The sequence below is a fragment of the Leptonychotes weddellii genome, chromosome 4 (genome assembly GCF_054177405.1).
Source record: "Leptonychotes weddellii isolate Sample4059 chromosome 4, ASM5417740v2, whole genome shotgun sequence".
NCBI lineage: Eukaryota > Metazoa > Chordata > Mammalia > Carnivora > Phocidae > Leptonychotes > Leptonychotes weddellii.
In genome coordinates, this window is record NC_138372.1 from 136,542,875 (window position 1) to 136,567,282 (window position 24,408).

Sequence of the window (24,408 nt, forward strand, 5' to 3'; positions counted from 1 at the left end):
TTTAAACTTTTAAAATAAATTGTGCTTCGATAAAACTTGTTTAACATTTTGAGCAGATTTACCTCCATTTGTCATTATTCCTTAATCTATGTCCTTCCTTACTCCTTAATCTATTTTAACCTATTAGCTGTATGTAAATTTATAAGCACATTCTCATCCCTCCCCTGTTTACAAAGCTTTACATGTTTTAATGTGTATTTCATCATTGCCTTTTACTAGACAGATAATTGTTACTCTCGCCACAGCAAAGATATAGCTTGCACACACTACAAGTTTCTCTTAAAAAAGAGAGAGAGAGAGAAAGCTGTATAAAAACTGTAAAATTTAGTTTATCCCTTGCCATCAAACAAATCCAGTGTTTTTAATAGCCCTTTCCTCCTTGAATATCTATATTCCAAATACCTCTGACTCTCTCTGAGGAATGATTAAACAAAGTATCAACTCTTTGATAAATGATAAACTAAAACAAATGACCTCAGCCTTAACACTTTCAAAGACCCATTTTCAATTCACAGCCGAGTTCCAATTTAAGCACTTCCATTTTCTAATAACACTCAAAATATATGTCCTACAAAAAGCTTTATCAGTGAAAAACCACAATATTAATTTGTGACTATTTAGACAGGAACAACCCCATTCTAAATTATCCAAGCCTGATGCATCTCATCTTGACCCTAATTCTTGCTGGCCTAAGCAAGCACAGGTCTGGGGCAGGCCTGGAGCCTGGGCATACCAGAAGGATGGTGTATCTGAGAATAGGACTAGGAAACCAACCCCCAGTTCACTCAGTCTAAGAGTCAACTTCGTTGTTCTGGGGCTGTTTCTATTACATACATCTAGAGGGCAGGCATAGTGAGAAGGGCTACAACCTTGTAAAAATGGCCAGAGAGAATTTCAGAAGGACTAGTATGTAAAGGCTAGGGAAGCTGGCCCACCACATCCTAACTTAGCCTCCTATTCCAGATAGCCATCTATATGCAGTAAATCATAGAATATCCTTTACTTAAAATAACTAGCATTCTTTGCCTCCATCTGTTGTAGTGGTCTTTCCATCATTCCTATCTTCATTCCACTGTGACAACTTTGTAAACTATGGTTATCTCATAAGCTATATTGCTACCAAAAAAAAAAAAAAAAATAGGAGTGGAACATAAAAAATTCTACCATATTGAAGTGCCTGGGTGGTTCAGTCGGTTAAGCATTCGACTTTGATTTCAACTCAGGTCATGATCTCAGGGTTGTGAGCTCGAGCCCTGCATTGGGCTCTGTGCTGGGTGTGGAGCCTGCTAAGATTCTCTCTCTCTCTCCCCCCACCCACCTGCCCTTCTCCCCTGCCAACTCATGCATGCGTGCACTCTCTCTCTAAAAAAAAAAAAAAATGTGTCCATATTTCTTCCCACTGAAAAATTTAGAAGTTTCGTATTTTAAATTAATAATTATGAGATTAAAATGTTGGCAGATTTTTATTTTTGCTAGCCACTCCTTCATTTGCATACAGTTGACATATAAACACAAAAGATACTTCCTTTTTGCCAAGGCAAGAAATGGACTAGCCCAAGTTGATATCTTTGTTCTGCCACTTCTAAGTTGTGTCATCTTAATAAAAAACATAATTCTTTAAATATCCATTTCACCCAATCCACTCATTAAAATAGAGATTGAAACATTTATTTTACAGAGTGGTTAAAATAAGAAAATTATTTAATTAAAAAAGAAAACTTCACTATTTCACTCACTAATCAGAGTTTTATATACTACCAGCTCTCTCATACCTTAACTACCACTTTATTGGCTCTCTAACCTCACTGAAAAGACTGAGATTCTGAAATAATTGGTTTGGGGGAGGGCTCCGGCACCAGAATTTTTTCAAAGCTCTCCAGGTACCTGCTATGCGGCAAGAGTGAAGAATGCTGTCTAGCTCCCTGATCTCTCCATTACCTTATACCCTCTCCCCTCTTTCCAGGCTAGACCCCCTTGGTAACCACCTGAACAAGTCTCTCGACAGCGTCCTTAAATGCGCGGTAGCTCTGTCGCTCCAAGACACTGATTCATTTAGACCCGAACCTGAGATCAAGGCTGTAACGTGCTGCACTCCGCTGCTGAGCATTGCTAAAGCAAGGCTAGAGCAAAGAATCGCAATGGTGACAAAACAATTCTCACGTTCCAACTTTAGCTGAGTCCTCAACAATCTGTTTTTCTCTCTTGGACAGCTCTTTCTTTTCTCCTCTCACCTGACCTCCCACCAAACTAATCTAAGCCTTGGTGAAGCAGGAAATACTATTAATTTTATTAAAATTCCACCCTTGCATGCATATCTTTTAATATTCTCTATGACAAAATGAGAAATACACACAAAGCACCTGCCCTGCACACAGAACAACAAAGGTCATCTCAAGGAAAAGCACTTGTGTGACTGAACAGCAAGCTAAACAAGCTGCAACTCTTTTTTCAAGGAACACCATTTTTACCTGAAGGAATAACTGACAGAAAAACTATGGTTATTCAGACTTGGGTATTTGATTGACATTCCCTCAAAAACGAACCAAGTGAACCTGTCATTTTAAGGAAAACTATCATATTTGTTGCCAATGATAAAATCTGAGCTTTCAAGTGAAAATTCAAATTTTGGAAAACTTGTATCTGTCACATGATCTCAAGAGTTTCCCAATACCTGCAGTTTATACTTGACTTTGTATAAAGCAGTTCACAAACATGAGAAAGGCTAAATAATGATAACATAATTTAAATAGCAACTTAAAACCTTCCTGTGTTTGGAAATGCACAAGGCAACATTTGATAAACTGTCCAAAGAATTACAGGGCTAAAAATCGCCTATATACAAGTTGTGAGGAAAGAAATTTACTTAGGGGCGCCTGGGTGGCTGGCTCAGTTGGGTAAGCATGTAACTCTTGATTTTGGCTCAGGTTATGATCTCAGGGTCGTGAGACTGAGTCCCACATTGGGCTCCACGCTCAGCACAGAATCTGCTTCAGCTTCTCTCCATCTCCCTCTGTCCCATCCCCCTCTCCCTCTCTAAATAAATAATAAAATCTTTAAAACAGAAATTTACTTAGGTGGTGGCTACCAAGGAAGGCTTTATATAGAAATAATATCTGACCTGAGACTTGAATGAGTAGGATTTAGACTGGTAGAAAAAAGTGAGATAGAAAGATGCTGATAGATAGATGCTGATAGATAGAATTTCAAAGAAAAATACTATCTTCAAGTGTATTTTTACTATTTCATATGTGCGAATTTAAACTGTCAAGTGATATTTTAAGATCATGGAAGTTGGGAACCACATACTACAATTCTTTACTACCTATTTGAGAGACTACTTCAGGGTCAAATTTAATATGTTGATCTATGAGGTTGGAAAAATAAGATCTATATACAAGGAGGAAGCAGAAGAGTAATAATCTAAGTCCTGGGTTAAATCCCAGCTCTGGCACTTGCCTAGGATGCCTTGGAAAATTCAGTTAACCTCACTAATTCAAATTCAAATACACCTAGTTTGAGGATCACCTTAAAATATTATAACTTAAAGTACCAAAGATAAGTAATAATCAGAGAAGAAATGAGAATTTGTGTTGCTGGTTTTATGTTGACCTTATGATTTTTCATGTGATTTTGCAAACAAACAATTCATGCCATTTTTTGTTTTTTACTTTAGCAAAAGTAATTTATATACACAAGGAAGATGATACATATTATATGCAATTGTATTACTCAGAATTCTCTATAAAGTGGCAGGCAGATTTTTAAATATTTTCAGTAGAGTACACTGTTACTTATATTACTGAAATTCAATCCACAATAGAATTGTATTATCAGAAATAATTCCAATTTATTCTTCTTCAGATGTTCCAAATTACTGCATTCTCTTTCCTCCCATCTATTTACTTCACACATTTCTTCAGTCATCCTGACACCATCTTCTCCTCTCTACACACTCACACACACTACCTCTCACTCTTTTCTTTCTCTTCTTCTTGAGGAGGCTCCAGCCACTAGGGGGCAATAAGTTCACGAAGACAGATGTCCTTATCTATAATGAATTGAGATTCACCACTAAGAAACCTAAAAACTATATATATCATCACAAACCCTGAAGCAGAGGCAATTAGACTGAATATGCAAGGTACATATTTCAAACTCAAAAAAATCATCCTGGAAAAAGGACTTCATAGAAGTATATAATAATGCTCAAAAAAGGAATTCTATTTTCTCACTAAGTACCAACTGAAGAAATAAGATTAATTTGCCTACAGGTATGTAGCAATATTAGAAGTCAGGCTTTTTAAACACTAGCTTCAGATGAGAGAAGAAAAAAAGGAAAACAAAAACACAGAAAGGTAGAATTTGCAGAGTGGGTAGAAAAGTGAGAATTGATTTTTCCAAGGCCTCCACAGCCACACTGAGAAAATGATGGATAAACTGAAGAATATAGTGACTTTACCAACCCTTTCTTCTATTGAAAAGCAAGGGGAAATTTTACAGGTATATTTTTGGGGGAGGGAAAAAGACTGTAAAGAGAAATATAGCCTTCACTTCTTTTCTCACAATTGAGGATGTGGGAGGAAAAAAGTTAACATCACTAACCTCTGACAGGTAATTTTATTTTTTTTTGCACAGAACGAAAGTTCAAATCAACTTATTTAATTTACTTTATATTTATTTATTTACACTGACATTACAGAACTGCCACTTATATAACGTTTTTAGCAAACCATCATTTTCTTACCCTCATGGGATGTATATCAGCATAAGGAGGTTTTCCTTCAGCCATTTCTATAGAAGTAATGCCAAGGGACCAGATGTCAGCCACACAGTTATAGCCTATTTCTTGAATTACCTCAGGAGCCATCCAAAACGGAGTTCCTATCACAGTATTGCGTTTTGCCATTGTATCCTGCAAAAACATTACACTGACATAAATACTACTATAAAAACACTAAGGGACTCTGTTTGCCAACATATTCATTCAACTGCATAGTGAAACCCTCAAATACTACAGATTATATAAAACATTGACTATTTTCCTCCAATTTCAACTGACAATGACATATTTAGGAATTCCGAATTCTGTAAAAAGCAAGAGTACACAACTCATCTATAACCAACTTCATTAAAGACAGTCATTAAAAATAGTACTGTAACAATTAAAGCTACAGAAATGGATCAATGTAGCTTTCTTTTTTAAACATTTAAGCATTTCAAAGACATTTTTTTTCATATTCATTCAATGTCTCTTAAATTGTAAATAAAAATAATAAATAATACTGAAATTATGGCTCCTTCTCCCCAAGAACAATGTAGTTATGTATTTCTTCCCATGACCCCCTCCAAAAAGTTATCAACATTCAGGTACAATCAAACCTGGACATATAGGCCACAAGTGGTTCCAAAATTATTACACTTACTGTTAACTGACCAGCCACTCCAAAATCGGCCAATTTTGCATGTCCTTCTGTATTGAGGAGAATATTTCCAGCTTTTATATCTCTGTGTATTTTTCTCATAAAGTGCAAATATTCTAGTCCTTTCAAAGTAGATTTAAGAATAGTTGCAATTTCATCTTCTGTTAACTGGAAAGAAATATTTTTAAAACTAGATTGAAAAACCATGCTAGATAAACTCTTACAAAAGAGCACTGGTGGCAAACACTTCTTTCTAATGACCATTAAACCTCTAGGAAAAGGCTAAAAAGATAACGAACTGGGAACTTCTTTTTCTTCACACATATTCTTTGTCATTCTTATGATACATTTTACTGATGTAAAATAATTTTCAGTATTAAATTCCTTCCTTTAAAATTATCAATGTCACTCCTAAAGCACATAACCTATCCCAAGAATCAATACAACCCTAAGAAATCACCATTTCCCATATCTTCTGACACTGAGGTAACGATATCACAGCTATCCATCCTGAAAGTAAATTCAGACATTCTTCCCTATGATGTCACTAATTCTTGATGGAAATGAAAATCAACAGTTTTACACAAAGGGAAGGAAACAAGCATGGCTTGCCAAGAGTCTCCTGCATGAAGCGATTATGCCCATACCTCTCCTCCTCCTCCAGCCAGGTCATCCTAAACCACCCAAATCCTGCATTGCTGGCCCCGAGAAGGAGAACTCAAAAATAAAAATTCCAGAGAAAGACTAGGAAAATGGAAACACAAACAAAGGTTGTCGGGGGGAGGAGGGAGAAAAGCAGCCACGGCGAGAAGAAGGAAGAGAAACATTCTTAGTAGCTATGGCAATGGAGCCCGTGTTATCTGTACCAGCCGTGGTGCTAACCATTTTGCATGCATTATCTCATTTATCCTTAAGCCAACCCTACAAGCGAGATACTATTATTACCACCACCTGACAAATGAGAAAGTTACTGCATAGAGGTTCAGTAAATTCCTCTGGTCACACACAAGATGGAACCAAGATGTGAGTTCTGTCTTACTATAATCTATGCTTTTAACCACTATGCTATATGGCCTCTCTTGACAAACCTTGTTCAAGTGCCATCTATGAAAGCCTCTATTTTTATTGAAAACACCCTCTTAGCTTTTTTTTTTTTTAAGATTTTATTTATTTATTTGACAGAGAGAGACAGTGAGAGAGGGAACACAAGCAGGGGGAGTGGGGGAGGGAGAAACAGACTTCCCGCCAAGCAGGGAGCCCGACGTGGGGCTCGATCCCAGGACCCTGGGATCATAACCTGAGCCAAAGGTAGACGCTTAACGACTGAGCCACCCAGGCGCCCCCACCCTCTTAGCTTTTAAATATATCCAAGTGATATTAGAAGTTCATAACAATAAATCTACTTTTGCTCTAAGCACAACGAGCAAATATAACCCAAGATAAGCTGATGGAAGAGGAAAGTTCCAATTTATACAAAGATAGAGGACACTACTCTGTATGAGAAGGAAAAAAAAGAAAGAAAATTCGAATACCCAACAATGGGATAATAGAAAGATAGAGGGGAAATTAAAAATATAAAAATATTATACTACAAAGCTGTAGTAATCAAAACAGTAAAACAATATACAATATGGTACTGGTGTAAAAATAGACACATATATCAATGGAACAAACATAAAGCCCAGCAATAAACCTAAATATTTATGGTCAATTAATCTACAACCAAGAACTCAAGAATATACAATGGGAAAGAGACAGTCTTTTCAACAAATGGTACTAGGAAAACTGGACAGCTACATGCAAAAGAATGAAACTGGACCATTTTCTTACACCATACACAAAAATAAACTCAAAATGGGTTAAAGACCTAAATGTGAGACCTGAAACCATAAAATTACTAGAAGAAAACACAGGCAGTAATTTCTTTGACATCAGCCATAGAAACATTTTCCTAAATATGTTTCCTCTGGCAAGGGAAACAAAAGCAAAATTCAACTATTGGGACACATCAAATTAAAAAGGTTTTACACAGAAAAGGAGCCATCAACAAAACAAAACAGCAAACTACTGAGGGAAAAATATATTTGCGAAAGATACATCCAATAAGGGGTTGCTATCCAAAATATATAAAGAACTTAACACAACTCAACATACACAAAAAAAAACAAATAATCCATTAAAAATGGGCAGAGCAGCTGAATAGACATTTTTCCAAAGACATACAGACAGCTAACAGACATGAAAAGATGCTCAACATCACTCATCATCAGGGAAATGCAAATTAAAACCACAATGAGACATCACTTTATACCTGTCAGAATGGCTAAAATCAAAAACACAAGAAATAACAAGTGTTGGTAATGATGTGAAGTAAAAGGAACCCTCATACAATTGTTGGTGGGAATGCAAACTGGTGCAACCACTGTGAAAAACAATATGGAGGGTCTTCGAAAAAATTAAAAATAGAATTACCATATGATACAGTAATTCCATTACTGGGTATTTACCCAAAGAAAATGAAAACATTGATTCAAAAAGATATATGCAGCCCTATGTTTACTGCAGCATCAAGTGTCCATTCATCTACACACACACACACACACACACACACACAGAGGAATATTATTCAGCCATAAAAAAGAATGAAATCTTGCCAACAGCAACAACATGGATGGACCTAAAGGGTATAATGGTAAGTGAAATAAGTCAGAGAAAGACAAATACCATATGATTTTACTCATGTGTGGAATTTAAGAAACAAATGAACAGGCAAAGAAAAAAAGAGACAAATGAACCAGACTCTTAAATATAGAGAACAAACTGGTGGTTGCCACAGGGGAGGTGGATGGGGGAGTGGATGAGTGAAATAGATAAAAGAGATTAGCAGTACACTTATCTTGATCACTGAGAAATGTAAAGAAGTGTGGAACCACACCCGAAACTAATATAACACTATATGTTAATTACAGTTGAATAATTATTCATATATATTTATACACACACACATATATAAAGACTATGAAGGGGCACCTGGGTGGCACAGTTGGTTGAGTGTCCAACTCTCAGTTTTGGCTCAGGTTGTGATCTCATGGTTGTGAGATCAAGTCCAGCGTCAGGCTCCCTACTTAGTGTAGAGTCTGCTTAAGATTCTCTCTCTCTCCCTCTCCCTCTACCCCTTCCACCCCCCACATGTGCGCTCTCTGTCTCTAAAATAAATAAATAAATCTTTAAAAAAACAAACAAAAAACTGCTTTAAGACTGTAGAATGTGAAAGTAATTACTGGAAGACGTTTGTTTCAACTGCCACCAATGTCACCGTGGCTCATGTCTCATTAAGAAACAACTTCAGAACAACTGCATATTCACATGCAAAAAAAAAAAAAAAAATGAAGTTGGACCCCTACCTCACACGATATTTAAAAATTTACTCAAAATAGGTCAACAACTTAAATATGAGTTAAAACCATAAAACATAGGGGTAAATCTTCATGACTGTTGGTTTGGCAATGGGTCATTAAGTATAATATCAAAAGTAAAGCAACAAGAGGAAAAATGATAAATTAGACTTCACCAAAATTAAAAATTTTGTGCATTAAAGAATATTAAGGAAGTGAAATGACAACCTACAAAATGGGAGAAAATATTTGCAAATCATACATCTGATAAGGGTCTAGTATCCAGAATATATAAATAACTCTTATAACTCAACAACAAAAAAAAACCCAATTTAAACATGGGCAAAGGACTTAAACAGACATTTCCCAAAACAGATATATAAATGGCCATATATGAAAAGACAGATGTTCAATTGTCATCATCACTGGTCATTAGGAAATACAAATTAAAACCACAATGAGGTACCACTTCACACTCATTAGTATGCCTATAACAAAAAAAAAAAGAAGATGAAAAAAACAACAGCACTGGCAAGGATGTGAAGAAATTGGGAGCTATCGGACACTGACAGTGAGAATGTAAAATGGTGCAGCTTCTGTGGAAAACAGTATTTCATTCCTCAAAAAGTTAAATAAAAAAAGTTAAAGACAAAATTACCATATGACCCAGCAATTCCATTCCTAGGTATATATTCAAAATAACTGAAAACTAGTACTCAAACAAATATACATACAGGAATGTCTGTAATAATACTATTCACAATGGCCAAAAGATTGAAACAACCCAAATGTCTATCAACAGATGAATGCAGGGGCACCTGGGTGACTCAGCTGGTTAAGTGTCTGCCTTCAGCTCGGTCATGATCCTGGGGGCCTGGGATCAGCCTCCAGTTGGGCTCCCTACTCAGCGGGGAGTCTGCTTCTCTCTCTGTCCCTCCCCCTGCTCATGCTCCCTCTCCCTCTCTCTCCCAAATAAATAAATAAAACCTTTAAAAAAAACAGATGAATGGATAAAGTATGGTATATACATACAGTGGAATATTATTCAGCCATTAAAAAGAATAAAGTACTGACACATGCTACAATGTGGATGGACTTCAAAAACACTGTTAAGTAAAAGAAGCCAGAACAAAAGGACACATTTATATGAAATATTCACAATAGGTAAATCCTTAGAAAAAGAAAGCAGATTGGTGGTTGCCAGGGGCTGAAGCAGAATAGGGAAAACAAGGAACAACTGCTTAATCGGTTTGGGGTGATGAAAATATTTTTAAACTAGACAGAGGTGGTGATTATATATGGTGAATACACTCAGACCACCGAATTGTTCACTTTAAAATGGCTAATTTTATGTTATGTGAATTTCATCTCCATTAAAAAAAAAAAAAAACCGGGGTGCCTGGGTGGCTCAGTCGTTAAGCGTCTGCCTTCGGCTCAGGTCCTGATCCCAGGGTCCTGGGATCGAGTCCCGCATCGGGCTCCCTGCTCCGTGGAGAGCCTGCTTCTCCCTCTCCCACTCCCCCTGCTTGTGTTCCCTCTCTCACTGTGTCTCTCTCTGTCAAATAAATAAATAAAATCTTTATAAAAAAAAAAAACCCTAACCATGTTAAAATTCCTGAACAAATTGGAAGACAGTTTACATTTACATGTAACACTAATACATATTGTTATAAATGTATTGTACATGTTTATTTGTACTTGAATAATGTGCTGGCTTTAGATAAGTTTGCTTTCTTTATAAAAGAAAGTACGGGAGGGGAGGGGAGGGGAGGGGAGAGGAAGAAAGAAAGAAGGAGGGAGGGAGGGAAGGAAGGAAGGAAGGAAGGGAGGGAAAAAAACAAACAACCTGGACCTCCTTCCCCTAACCTCTGAAATGCCAACTTCCCCTCATCCTTTCCAAATTATAAGACCCTAAGACTACTCTAAACCATTTCTCAATCCTACACTCCTCAGTGGTAATGTAAGGATCTGACTTACTTGATAAATCCACTCTAGTGCAAGATACCTGATCCAGAATGCCTTTTATTCATTCAATAAATATTTATCAAGCACCAACTACATGGCAGGAATTACACCAGTTGCTGGGGATACAACAATGAATAAAACGAGAAGTGTACTTTCTCTCATGGAGCTTATATTCTACAAGGAAGGGATAATTTGATGATAATAGAAAATAGGGTAAGGCAGAAAACAGTGATGACTGCTATCAGAACAATAAAACAGAAAGCTATTGACCAAGAATAACTGAGAAAGGCTCTTTAGAGTAGCCATCAAAGAAGGCCTGAAAGACATTTTTGCTGAAGTCTTAAATGACATGAGAGAGCTAACCATGTAATTGGCTATCTGGGAACATGACATTCCACACAAAGGAAACAAGAATAAAAAAAAAAAAAAAAACATGATTCAGGAAAAAGCCTCCCATATTTGAGTTCAAGAAAGGAAGCTCAAGTTTAGTGAGTCAGGAAAACACTAGTTCTAGATGAGATTTGGGAGACACGCACGAGCCAGATCACCCAAGGCTTCAGAGGCCATGGGTAAGGAGCCTGGATTATCTGAAAATTCTAGTACTACCAGGAATTTATTCTCTATCTTAGACCAGGTGGTCTAACGTAGGCACTATGTTCTAAAGTTGCACTGCCCAATACAGCAGCTCCCAAGCATGTGAAACATAGCTAACCCAAACTCAGTTATGTTATAAATATAAAATATACACCAAAGTTCAAAGCTTAGTACTAAGAAGAGAAGACAAAGAACCTCATTAATAATTTTTAAATTAATTATACCTTTAAATGATATTTATATATTAATATTATAAAATTTATTAATGTTTAACAAGTTATTGATACTACAATAATATTAGATATATTATTTAATATAATATTGGTGCTATATACTAATATATTTAATATATTATTAAAGTTAATTTCACCTATCACTTTTTTCTTTTTTAATGTGGCTACCAGGAAATTTTAAATTACATTTGTGGCTCATTTCATGTTTCTATTGGACAGCACTGCACTGAGAAAGGGTCCACAACAGCAGGGATCTTTCTTCTGTTCACTGATTATCACAATGCTTGGAACCTGCCTGGCTATCGTTAGCACTTGATAAATAATAAATGAATAGACACAGCAGTTATAAAAAGAAAGGCAATACCACATAAATTAGCAGTTTACAGCCAAGGTGGGAGGGTGGGAGGCAGGAGTGTCCTTGAGGGCCACCACAATGCACCACTGCAGAAGGTGTGCAAGGTGGTGGTGCTGTCCTAGGTGCCTGGGTTTTTCCCCTCGCCCCACTCCTGGTATAAAAATTAAAGAACTTGGGGGTGCTACAAAAGCAGCACCAGCCCATAAAACTGTCATGTTTAATTACTTCAATGTTGACCGTTTCAGTTACCTAGACTTCAATTTTTTTTTTTAAAGATTTTATTTATTTATTTGACAGAGAGAGAGAGAGAGAGACAGTGAGAGAGGGAATACAAGCGGGGGGTGGGGTGGGAGAGGGAGAGGCGAACAGGGAGCCCGATGCAGGGCTCGATCCCAGGACCCTGGGACCATGACCTGAGTTGAAGGCAGCCGCTTAACAACTGAGCCACCCAGGGGCCCCTACACTTCAATTTTTATCCTCTTAACATTCCATTATTTCCAATCAACAAGTCACTAATCCTTCATTAACTCTTTGATTTGTTTTCTCTGCATCTGTACCCTATATTGCGGAGCTATACTAGAGAAAGTTCAGGATTAAATAGACTTCTATACTTCAAGGTCTCAAGATCTGATTTCAGTGCTATAAAGAATTTGCCACTAGACAAATTCACAGCAAGACTAAAGATCTGCCAAAGACATTATACTGATTCATGAACTGTCTAGCTTTACAAGATGATTTCAAAGGTTCATTCCAACTCTATGATTCTATACTTACAAAAGATCTTCATAGTCGTAACAGAAATAAATTCCCACTAATTCGGACATCCATTTTTTAATTCTCTTGACAAATATCTACTTCACTGACTCACACAGATTCTGTTAAAGGTGCCAGGTGTTGCAGGCGAAGACATGGACAGTCTCAGTCCTTATAAAGCTTCTAAGACTACCGAGGGCATGGCCTGTATTTGGCCCTGAATGATTAAAAGTGCAGAAGGCAGACCTGAATCAAATTGTATAAAGTTTATAAAGTCCCTCTTTCATTAGGCTTTTCTCTCTTTGTAATTAACTCCTCCCCTTACTTCAGGGGTCACCTCATATCCTGCCCTAATCAAAAAATGACACAATATCCAGTCATTCATACTAGTACATGGATACATCTTAAAGTTATCTGTGATACAGTATTATTTTAACAATCCATTTGAATATTAAAGCTTGAATGAGGTATCTACACATTAGGCCTTTTAACTTCAATTATGAAATGAAAGGTTTCTATCCCTCAATAAAATAATTTAAACAACAATAAACAGTAACATTTTCTAGAACAGAGATATAACACTATCTTAAATTTTTATACTACTTTATAGTTAGTAAGGAGTATTTTATGAGTCTCACAACAACTCAATTAAGTAAACAGAAACACACCGTCCTTTTTTTAGATGAGGAAACAAATTCAGAGAAATAAAGTGATCTGTCAAATATCATACAAATATTAAGTGGCAAAGCCCATGTCTTCTGGCTTACACAAACATGAATATATGAATTGGTCTCAATGTAAGAAAACACGGAGTTGCAAGGCTTGCTCCAAGGATGATATTCAAAATATATGACAATTAGTAACGGCAATGTCTAATCAAAAGAGTCACCAGCCATAATACCAATGGTTAAATTAAGAATAGATACCAGCCATAAACAAGCAGTAAAACTGAACGCCTGCCTCATCCCATCACTCAAATGTAGATTATTTTAAATGGTGTGCCAGCCAAACAAAACAAGTATACTGTTAATAAATTCTGCAAGGACACTCACTAGGCCTGAAAAGTAACCTTAACTGAGGACACTGTAAGTGGCTTAATGAGTATTTTATTGAAAGTATATGGAGCACTGGGTGTTATACGCAAACAATGAATCATGGAACACTCCATCAAAAACTAATGAATGTACCATATGGTGACCAACATAACATAATAAAATTCAATTCAATTAAATTTAATTTAAAAAGTATATGCTTAATACCACTAAAACAAACCCATAGATCAATGATTTAAACATTTTTAAATGATTTAAATAAAAATAGAAGAAAATCAAAGTATCAAACCAGTAGGCAGAAAAGAATAGTTTCTCATCAAAAAAAGCAAACAAAAATTATGAGAATTTATTAGCTTTGTCTACATAAAAACTACAAGCTTAGAAAACAGAAAAATACAGAAAATGTAGTAAGATATTTAGTGTATAGATTTAGAACATAAAGGGCGCCTGGGTGGCTCAGTTGGTTAAGCGACTGCCTTCGGCTCAGGTCATGATCCTGGAGTCCCTGGATCGAGTGCCGCATCGGGCTCCCTGCTCGGCAGGGAGTCTGCTTCTCCCTCTGACCCTCCCCCTCTCATGTGCTCTCTCTCTCTCATTCTCTCTCTCAAATAAATAAATAAAATCTTTAAAAAAAAAAAAAGATTTAGAACATAAAGAGCTCAAATAAATCTTTCAGAAAAACAATAAAACCCAACAAATAGGCAAAGAAATGAATATACAATTCACAAATACACAAAAACTAAAAATAAAGCTGTTAACATACACAGAAAATATTAAACTTCAGTTATTATCAAAGAAAAGCAAATTAAAACAATGAGGTATCAATTATAAAATTATCCCATACGGATCACAATGTTGCTGAGGATAAGAGCACATGTGTGGCAGACAGGAAGAATATAAAGCATGTGTGAAAGTGATCTAAGAATGCAGAAGTATTTTCCAAAAAGCCCTAGATAACACTCATTCACTGAAAAAACATTTACTGAGCACCTGCTCTACACTGAATTTAAAAAATCTTTAACCTAACCTTATGTGGCTCCAATCTAGCATGAAAGACAGACTTCAAAACTCAGAAACTATTATAAAAAAAAACACTTTTCAAAGTGAAATGGGACCACAGTGGAGAGGAATTAACTAGGGAAGAAAGTGGAAGTGGCATTAAAATTAGGCTCTGAATAAAAAAAGTAGTTCACCATCCAGAAAAAGGAAAGATTTCAAAAGAATCAATAATTCAAAAGAATTCAAATAATTAACTAAAGAGTAGTGTAATAGTTATGAAATGGCACTCAGAAATCAAGTAAGGCCTATTTTTTTCCCTTCTATTATGATGAGAAAAATGGTTAAAAAAAAAAAAAGCGATGGGCCAAATTTCAGCCTTCTAAGTACCAAAATGCAGGTAAATCTTAGCAAATCTGAAGGAATAAATGTTTGCCTGGCCTCTTCTAAATAAATGTCAGTGGTATCAAATGAACTGTGGATAAAAGCAATATCTATATCAACATTTCACAAGCATTTTGTGGCACTAATAGAGAAGAACGAGATAGGAACTTGTGTTTATTTAATGGAAACTATACAACAGACCTTGAACAAGATATTTCATGTCCTTTACTATTTTGTTAAAAAGAAGGGAAAGAAGGAAGGCAGGAAGTCAAATAGTTGACAGTCATTTTCTTAAATAGCGTTTTGTTCTCAAACAACCTTTAAATATATGAAATTTCTTTTATATATAAACATAGCCAGTTACCAAAGTGACTAGAATTCTATTTGGCAACAGAGGAAACTACTCCCATTACTATGTAAAATTTAAAGTAGTATCATTTTCATTTCTATAATTAAAACTTTTCATCAGTTCAGACAGACCAGACCATATCCAGCTATTTCAAAATGGTCAGGTTTATTCTAAAAACACTTAAAACACAAACACACACACACAAACACACACACAACACACACGGGAGAGAGGATCTTACTTTACACAGAAGGAGGTAACTAATGTAAAATTTCTGTTCTAAGATGGAAAACTCTTAGATCCATTCTCAAACCACAGCTGACACTTCATTTAGTGGTATCTGTCAAAATCCTTTCCAATGAAAAATTTTATCAACAGAGTACTTCACCTGTGGACTTAATTAGGTTATCTTTAATACAATACAGGTTTAATTTTATTTCTATCACTATATAAATGGGGCAATGTCATTTTAAAATCATTTGAATCATATTTTATAGTCTATTTAAAAAAATAAATAAATGAAACACTCAGTAATCAGGGATGGAAATAAGACTTCTATAGCTGAGCTAATACACTAAAAGACGGAAGTCTACATCTGGTTTCAATACTGGTATGAATTCACTGGCAAATTTAAAAAGAATCTCACTGTACAAAAACAAAAAGATGGTTTTGATAGCCTTTAGTCTTCTGGTTACTTTTGTTTCTACAGTCATATGATTAGTATAATAATATGATACATTTAATATGTCACTGTGTATATGGTTTTGATAAAAATGCACCCACCAAATTGTCTCAAGGGCACATGCACAAGCTGTTTTAAAATATATATACTGCCTTAATGTTTTTATGTCAGTAAAAACAAATTCAAGTGAGCTTTTGTACTTTCATGCAAAATTAAGAATTTTAATTTTCTAAAAATGAATCTTGACAATCTTACCTAAACCCTACCTTTCTGACATGATTATTTATTTACATAAAATAATGCATTAATTCTATATTTAGTACCTATGATCTATTAAGAAAATGAGAAAGAATGAGACAGAGTTCCCCCTTTCAAGGGCCATACAGCTAATTATATCTGATTATAAAATTTCAAGTTTCAACTTTCACAGTGACTTTTCATAAAGTCTCGAACACCATTTGATGAAAACTCACCAATGTAATCCTTACACGGTCTTTTAAGTCCTGGATCAAATCTCGCCTCTTTCAAGAAATCACCCTATATTCCCCAAGTCAGGGTTTACCTCTCCAGTGATGATATGATAACATCAACTAAATAGCTTGCATTTACTGAGATTTAACTATGCCGGTCACATGACAGCTATCATTTCATTTAATACCACAACACAACTGTGGGAGGTAAGTACTAACAAGAATTTACTGAGGGCCTGTTATACTGCCCTTGCCTTTATGGTGCTCAAAATTTAAGTGGAAAGGCAAGGGCACAGGAACAAATAATTACAACATTAGGTAATGCAGGTAGCAACACAGTTAGCTAGAGGAGCACTCCAGGACAGGAGTTCCGAAAGTTGATCATGCATCACAACAGTACTCTGAAAATAAAACCCAAACCATATCATTTAACCCTCAAGTCCTTGTATCGTTCAAGCCTTGACAATCTCACCACACCATCTCCCTACTCCAAGAAGCCTTCACAGAGGAGGTAACTTTTGAGCTGACTCTTGAAGAATGAACAAAGTTTGTCAGGTGACCAAAGACGGAAGGAAATACTAGCTATGTGTAAAGGCAACGGGCATAAAAATATATGAAGTCCAGTACCAGTAAATGGTTCTTTGTGTCTGAAGTAACGTGTCTGGAAAAATAGTGCAAAATGCAAAGGTAGGTTAGGGCCAAACTCTGCTCTATGTATCCGCAAATTTTTAAGTGGAAAGATGAAATGAACATATCTGACCTTTCAGAAAGAAAACTCTGATGGCAGACTCTCAGTCTACTAGTGTGGAAAGCTAGTGTGGGGAAGATAAATAATAAAATCACTTATAATAGTCGTAGCACTGGGAGCAGCAGACATAGCAGCTCACAAGGACGCAGCCTTGCTTCCAACTCCAATGGCGATTCCTGTGGTAGAATTAATAATGAACATCTTAAGCAAAATTAGACAAAAGCAGGGAAGATGAAGAAGAGTCAGAGCATGCAGGGAAGCAGGAAGGCATCGAAAGCAAAATCCATACTGCTTTCATAATCCAAGCTGAAACTGCCTCAGCACTAAAAAAATCATATATGACTTAAGTAGCAGCCTCTCAACCAAAAAAAAATTGTTATTAAAAATGAACTTGCCCTCTAACTCAGTAATGCCATTTCTCAAAATGTATCCAATGGACATAAAATAACATAAGTCTGCCAATACACAAATACAACAGTTCCTACAGCTTTGATTATAACAACAAAAACTGAAAAGCTGGAACTCATTTTATCCAAAGTACTGAAAAAAAATATATTTTGTTACATACACCCGGACCTGTATGTACCAGTAGAGGAAGATCTCTAAGATATATCAGAAGTTAAAGGGGGGAAAAAAAAGACAAGGTATGGAACACCACATATACAGTATGAATCCCTTGTGTAAAATAAGATATGCATATATATGTGCTCAAAGGACGCACAAGAAACTATTAACTGACATTACCTCAAGGAAGTAAAATTGAGGGATGAGTAAAGAGACACTAAGTTCCTCTTCCATACTATTTGAAATGTTTACGATGTACTCATATCACTTATATTTTTTCCTTAATTTATATCATTAAAAGGGGGAGCGGCTCACACATTCTGGTTAAAAGTATAGAGAACTGTTGCTATAGAATTTTAAAAGATCTCCATCTAAAATTGTTAAAATTAGGGGTGCCTGGGTGGCCCAGTTAGTTAAGCATCTGCCTTTGGCTCAGGTCATGATCCCAGGGTCCCTGCTCAGTGGGGAGTCTGCTTCTCCCTCTCCCTCTGCCCCCCACCCCCGTTCCTGCTCTCTCTCTCTCTCCCTCTCATGCGCTCCGTCTCACAAATAAATAAATAAAATCTTAAAATAAAACAAAATTGTTAAAATTAGAGATCTGCAACTTAAGGAGCTAAATTCCCATTTTCTGGAAAATTAACTTACAAACATCTCTTGATTTCCTGAGATAAACCCAAAACTTTTACTGGATAAGACACAATAATCTTTTAGCATATTTTTCTAATGCTAGAGAATATTCACTATTTCAACAAATACCATAAAATTCTTAAATCATTAGTAATTAAAAATTATATACCATTGTTAAAGTTTTTGCCTTGATCGTAAAATAGCAATTTAAGTTTCTGCAGAACTTTCCAGGTTACAAAATGTTCTGACACTCATCCTCTTTGTTCCTCACAAGAAAACACTGAGGTAGGTAAGGAAAGTAATATGATATTAGGTCCATTTTAGGCTTAGGCATCTTAAGTTTAGAGTAGTTACACAATGTACCCATGGTCACAGAGTTACTAAGTAACAACACAGGAATCAACGCTGGGTCTTCTGGTTCCAGGTCCAAGAGTCCTTCCACTAAACCACATCACTTCAAATAACTATTGTCACGGTGTGCTCAGGGTCAGACTTAAGACAGGGAGGGAGGGCTCACCGTCCATCTGGCAGTGACAGGCAGTCCACCAGGCAAGGAATGTACCATATAAAAATAAAGTGTATGAAGGTGGGCCTGACTGATGAAAAGGAAACAGAACTGGGAGAAATGCCAAGAAGAACAGCAACTAAGGTGAAGACTGGGCGGTTTACCAATAAGGGTAGCCAAGGAAATACCTTTGTAAGGTTAATTTACTTAGTTAAGGTGGAAGAGAAAGTCTACTGGAGGAACTATATTGTCATGTGGAAAAATCATAAAGAAAAGTGTTTATAATCCAATCAAAAGATTTAGGAAAGATGTAATGGAGCATAATGTGTATGATGTATTTAATCAGAGATTAAGACCTGGCACATGATTGCTATGAAAAATTTGAAAGGCCTAATCCTACAGTGCATGGTCATGTTAATGCTGTGGCTTGGAACTTTAAGAGGCATGTGTGAACTCATACTTAGAACTCAGTTTCACTCTGTGGGATACACTAAATAAGGAGCAAGAATTACTTTACATACAAACAGACTCATTCTCCTAAGATTCTAGTACAGCTCTGAACAGTAGTACCTACTCAGGGTAAGAAAGTTCTTCTTAAGAAAAGGGGTCATGGATACAAGAACTAACACCAGGGTCAGTCCACCTAGTCTAATAAGGAACCATGGGTTTTTAATCCTGATGAACAGACTTTCCAGGAGAAGTCTTACGGCAAACATAACACTGCTGACACAGCAGAAACAGGTTCCCAGAGAACTATCAGCCTTTCCATCCCTTACCTGGGACAGAAGTTTGAGAAAGGGTTGAAGACCCAACAGTTTCAACTCCCAATGTCAATAAATATGTCTTCTAACATTTCACATACATTTTGGGAGTTATTTAGAGGTGGATTTTTTTAATTGTGCTTTATTCCTGATACATTTTGTTTTGACTTTAGTTTTAGTAGATATATAGACTTATCTGTTATATTTTCCCATTCTAACACCCATTCACCCTTCTCCGGTTAACATATTCTGATTCCCCTTAGGAAATCACTACTTCCCCATCCTCAGAATATGTATTTCTAGCAGTCAGCTTTATCCTAGCTCCAGGTTAGACACAGACCAAGATCTAATCCAATTACCACATCACATTTATTGGCCACAGTGATGTGCTCAGAGAAAGGAACATGACCCATTCAGAAGCAGTGAGGCACAAGACTGCTTGCTGGATTTCAACTAGAAAGTATAAAAAACCCAGTAGCTGCTGGTAGCCATCTTGCAACTATGAGGCAAAACTCTGTGTGAGACTAAAATCAATATAGAGGTATCAAAATAAAAAGATGAATTCAAATAATTCCTTTCATCCTGAATCAGCCATGCATGAACTAGCTCTGCAAAGATTTTTAGTTATGTGAGCAAATAAATTCCCATTTTGGCTTAAGCCAGTTTAGGCTGGGTTTTCCATAACATAACCAAGAGATGAAACTGATACAGTAAAATGAAGTTGATACCAAAAAGTGGGGAAGGTCCTAGAAAAAAGGTTTGTATAAAGCACAAACCACTGACCAACTCTAAAAATATTAAAGGTTATTTCAGATATTTAACAGCATGAGATCTCTGAAGTTGATTTCTATATTTTGCCCCCAAACAAAAGGAATATGATATTGGGAGCAGGGAAAGTAGTATAAGCATGTTTTTTAAAAGGAATGTGCAGCATTTTTTAAGTCTCCTTTTTTGCCTTCATTTCCTAGTACCACTTCCCCTAGCTAATAAATGTTTACTCCAAATCGTATTATTATTACATTTAGACTTCTCATTTTACAGAACTCCTTCAATGTTTCAGTGCCCATTAGTTTTTATGGCATACATGATATAACCACATAAAATGGTGACCAAACACACTGCTAAAAATCAGTGGCTTAGAGAAAGTTGAGGAGTCAAGTAGCAATCTCTGAAATATCTAAATCTCAAAGGCAATACTTAAGCTTACATGCAAAGACTTTATCTGAACATCCATCAAGTCTCAGATTCCAACTTCTTTACAATCAAAATTTCTCCCCCTCTTACTCCTTCTCTCTTGGGAAAAAGAATACATACATTAATGGGGCTCTTAGGTATTCAACATGAGGAAAACACTGGGAAAAATAGCAAAGCAACTCAGTAACTCCCTCCCACCCCTCATCACTCTATCTCATCCCACCCAAAAAAAGAAGGATATTGAGGGTATAAAATAGCCAAGGTTTTAAATAATAAAAAATTTATGGGATTCTTCCAGAAAAAAAAAAAATCTGCTCAACACAAAGTACACACATTAGAAAACATAACTAGAATATTTTAGCCATTATTATATACAAAAGGGCAGAGAGAGGCTGTCTTTCATGAAATCTGGATTGCAGATGTTTGGCAAAAAAAAAAAAAAAAAAAAGATTAATAATCTATCACAAAGTCCCACAACTAGTGATTCAAAATGAAAGCTTTCACTACTTATACCATATGTAAATATACATATATACATGCTGCTTATAATCCCTTGATCTGAAGAAAAAGAGAACTGATACTCTACTGTGAAAATGGTCAGTGGGCAGACATTTTAAAATCCTTTCCCACATGAAAAGATTCCTGGAAAAGAGATCAGAAGACAACAGAAAAGCACTCAATATATATGGAGTTGTAAATCCTGTATGAACTAGTATCTATTACACAAAGGGGGAGCATGCAACAAAGTGATTAGGGAAGTCAAACATGAATTAGTTCTATAACACAGAGGTGAATATAAACCCCCGAAAAGCACTTTATGGAACAGAAATCCATACAAATAAAAAAGATGTCTATTATTAGCAATGAAATAATATTAAACTTGAAACTCCAAATAAATCTTAAGTCAATAAGAAATTGGTATGCCTTCACCCAAAAGGAAAAAAAATCTATTTGAAGTAATACAAAATAAAATTAAGGCAAAACATATATTTTCAAAATACAATAAATCAAATATTTACTAAAAAGACTATTATGTACATGGCATTAATTCAAAGGGTACTAAGATAAAATACCCTAGTATGTTGTGAATAGCCACTGTCTGATTCTATTAAAGAACCTTTCACTGTAAAATGCAGCTCTCTTATTAAGTCTATACCTCCCTCATTAACAAAGATAATTCAAAGTACCCATGGTGAATGGTTCCACAGACCGTGTATATTATGCTCAAACACAGCTGATTGCAAAGACATTCCTACCTATATAAGTGAGACGACAGGATGATGATGACAGTAACAAGAGCAAATACATACAGGGCTTTTTATGTGCTAGGTGATGTTCCTTGTACTTTATTTATTTAATCTTCAGAACAACTCAATGAAGGAGGGTGGTCTTCTTATCCCATTTAGCAGATGAAGAAAATGAGTAACAAAGAAGTTAAGAAACTTGCCCAAGTTCACACAGCTAGTATGTAGCAGAACCAGAATTCAAACCCAGATATTCTACCTCCAAAGCCTGTACTCTTAACTATTACAATTCAATTCTAGTAATTAGATATCATTTCAAACCTTTCCTTCCCTCTAATCTACTTACAACTCTGTGATTCAGTTTCCCATCTACAACAGGGGTCAATAATAGTTCTTACCTTATACAGTTGTTTAATCCTCGTATGAGGATTAAATGCAAAAACATGCACAATGTGTTTAGAATAACCAATACTATATAAATAACTACTCATAAAATATCTATCAAAAATCTGTTACTGGAGTTGAGAATAACAGTTATAAAACTAACAATCACGGCAGCAGACCTATCCACAAAGACCTGGCAGGCCAGAAAGGACTGGCATGATATATTCAGAGCACTAAACGAGAAAAATATGCAGCCAAGAATACTACATCCAGCTAGGCTGTCACTGAAAATAGAAGGAGAGATAAAAACCTTCCAGGACAAGCAAAAACTAAAAGAATTTGCAAACACAAAAACAGCCCCACAAGAAATATTAAAAGGGGTCCTCTAAGCAAAGAGATAGCCCAATAGTAACATAGAGCAGAAAGGAACACAGACAATATACAGTAACAGTCACCTTACAGGCAATACAATGGGACTAAATTCATATCTTTCAATAGTTATCCTGAATCTAAATGGGCTAAATGCCCCATTCAAAAGACACAGGGTATCAGATTGGATAAAAAAACAAGACCCATCAATATGCTGTCTGCAAGAGACTCATTTTAGACCCAAAGACACCTCCAGATTGGAAGTGAAGGGGTGGAAAACCATTTACCATGCTAATGGACACCAAAAGAAAGCTGGGATGGCAATTCTTATATCAGACAAATTATATTTTGTCTGATAAGGAAGGACACTATATCATACTTAAAGGGCCTATCCAACAAGAAGATCTAACAATTATGAATATCTATGCCCCTAACATGGGAGCAGCCAATTATATAAGCCAATTAATAACAAAATCAAAGAAACACATCGACAACAATACAATAACAGTAAGGGATTTTAGCACCTCCCTCATTGAAATGGACAGATCATCTAAGCAAAAGATCAACAAGGAAAGAAAGACTTTAAATGACACACTGGACCAAATGGACTTCACAGATATATTCAGAACATTCCATCCCAAAGCAACAGAATACACATTTTTCTCTACTGCCCATGGAACATTCTCCAGAATAGATCACATCCTGGGTCACAAATCAGGTCTCAAATGGTACCAAAAGACTGGGATCATTCCCTGCATATTGTCGGACCACAATGCTTTGAAACTAGAACTCAATCACATGAGGAAAGTTGGAAAGGACTCAAATACATGGAGGCTAAAGAGCATCCTACTAAAGAATGAATGGGTCAACCAGGAAATCAAAGAAGAATTTTAAAAATTCATGGAAACAAATGAAAATGAAAACACAACTGTTCAAAATGGGATGCAGCAAAGGCGGTCCTAAGAGGAAAGTATATAGCAATACAAGCCTTTCTCAAGAAACAAGAAAGGTCTCACATACACAACCTAACCCTATACCTAAAGGAGCTGGAGAAAGAACAGCGAATAAAGCCTAAACCCAGCAGGAGAAGAGAAATAATAAAGATCAGAGCAGAAATCAATGAAAAAGAAACCAAAAGAATAGTAGAACAGATCAACGAAACTAGGAGCTAGTTCCTTGAAAGAATTAGTAAGACTGATAAACCCCTGGCCAGACTTATCAAAAAGAAAAGAGAAACAACCCAAATAAATAAAATGAATGAAAGAGGAGAGATCACAACCAACACCAAAGAAATACAATTATAAGAACATATTATGAGCAACTATATGCCAGCAAATTGGATAATCTGGAAGAAATGGATGCAT

The 24,408-nt window shown here is 36.0% G+C and overlaps 1 protein-coding gene across 2 annotated transcripts in view; it reads right to left on the bottom strand.

The window, feature by feature from the left end:
* STK3 (serine/threonine kinase 3) overlaps positions 1-24,408 on the bottom strand; it is a 270,916-nt gene that overhangs the window by 175,176 nt on the left and 71,332 nt on the right. The window contains exons 5-6 of one of the 2 annotated variants that reach the window (XM_006730238.3): positions 5,424-5,588; positions 4,745-4,912 (exon numbers count right to left, since the gene is read on the bottom strand). The exons of the other annotated variant lie outside the window; for it this stretch is intronic. Coding sequence (XP_006730301.1) covers positions 4,745-4,912; positions 5,424-5,588 — 333 coding nt within the window. The remainder of the gene's footprint in view (positions 1-4,744; positions 4,913-5,423; positions 5,589-24,408) is intronic. 2 annotated transcript variants of the gene reach the window in all.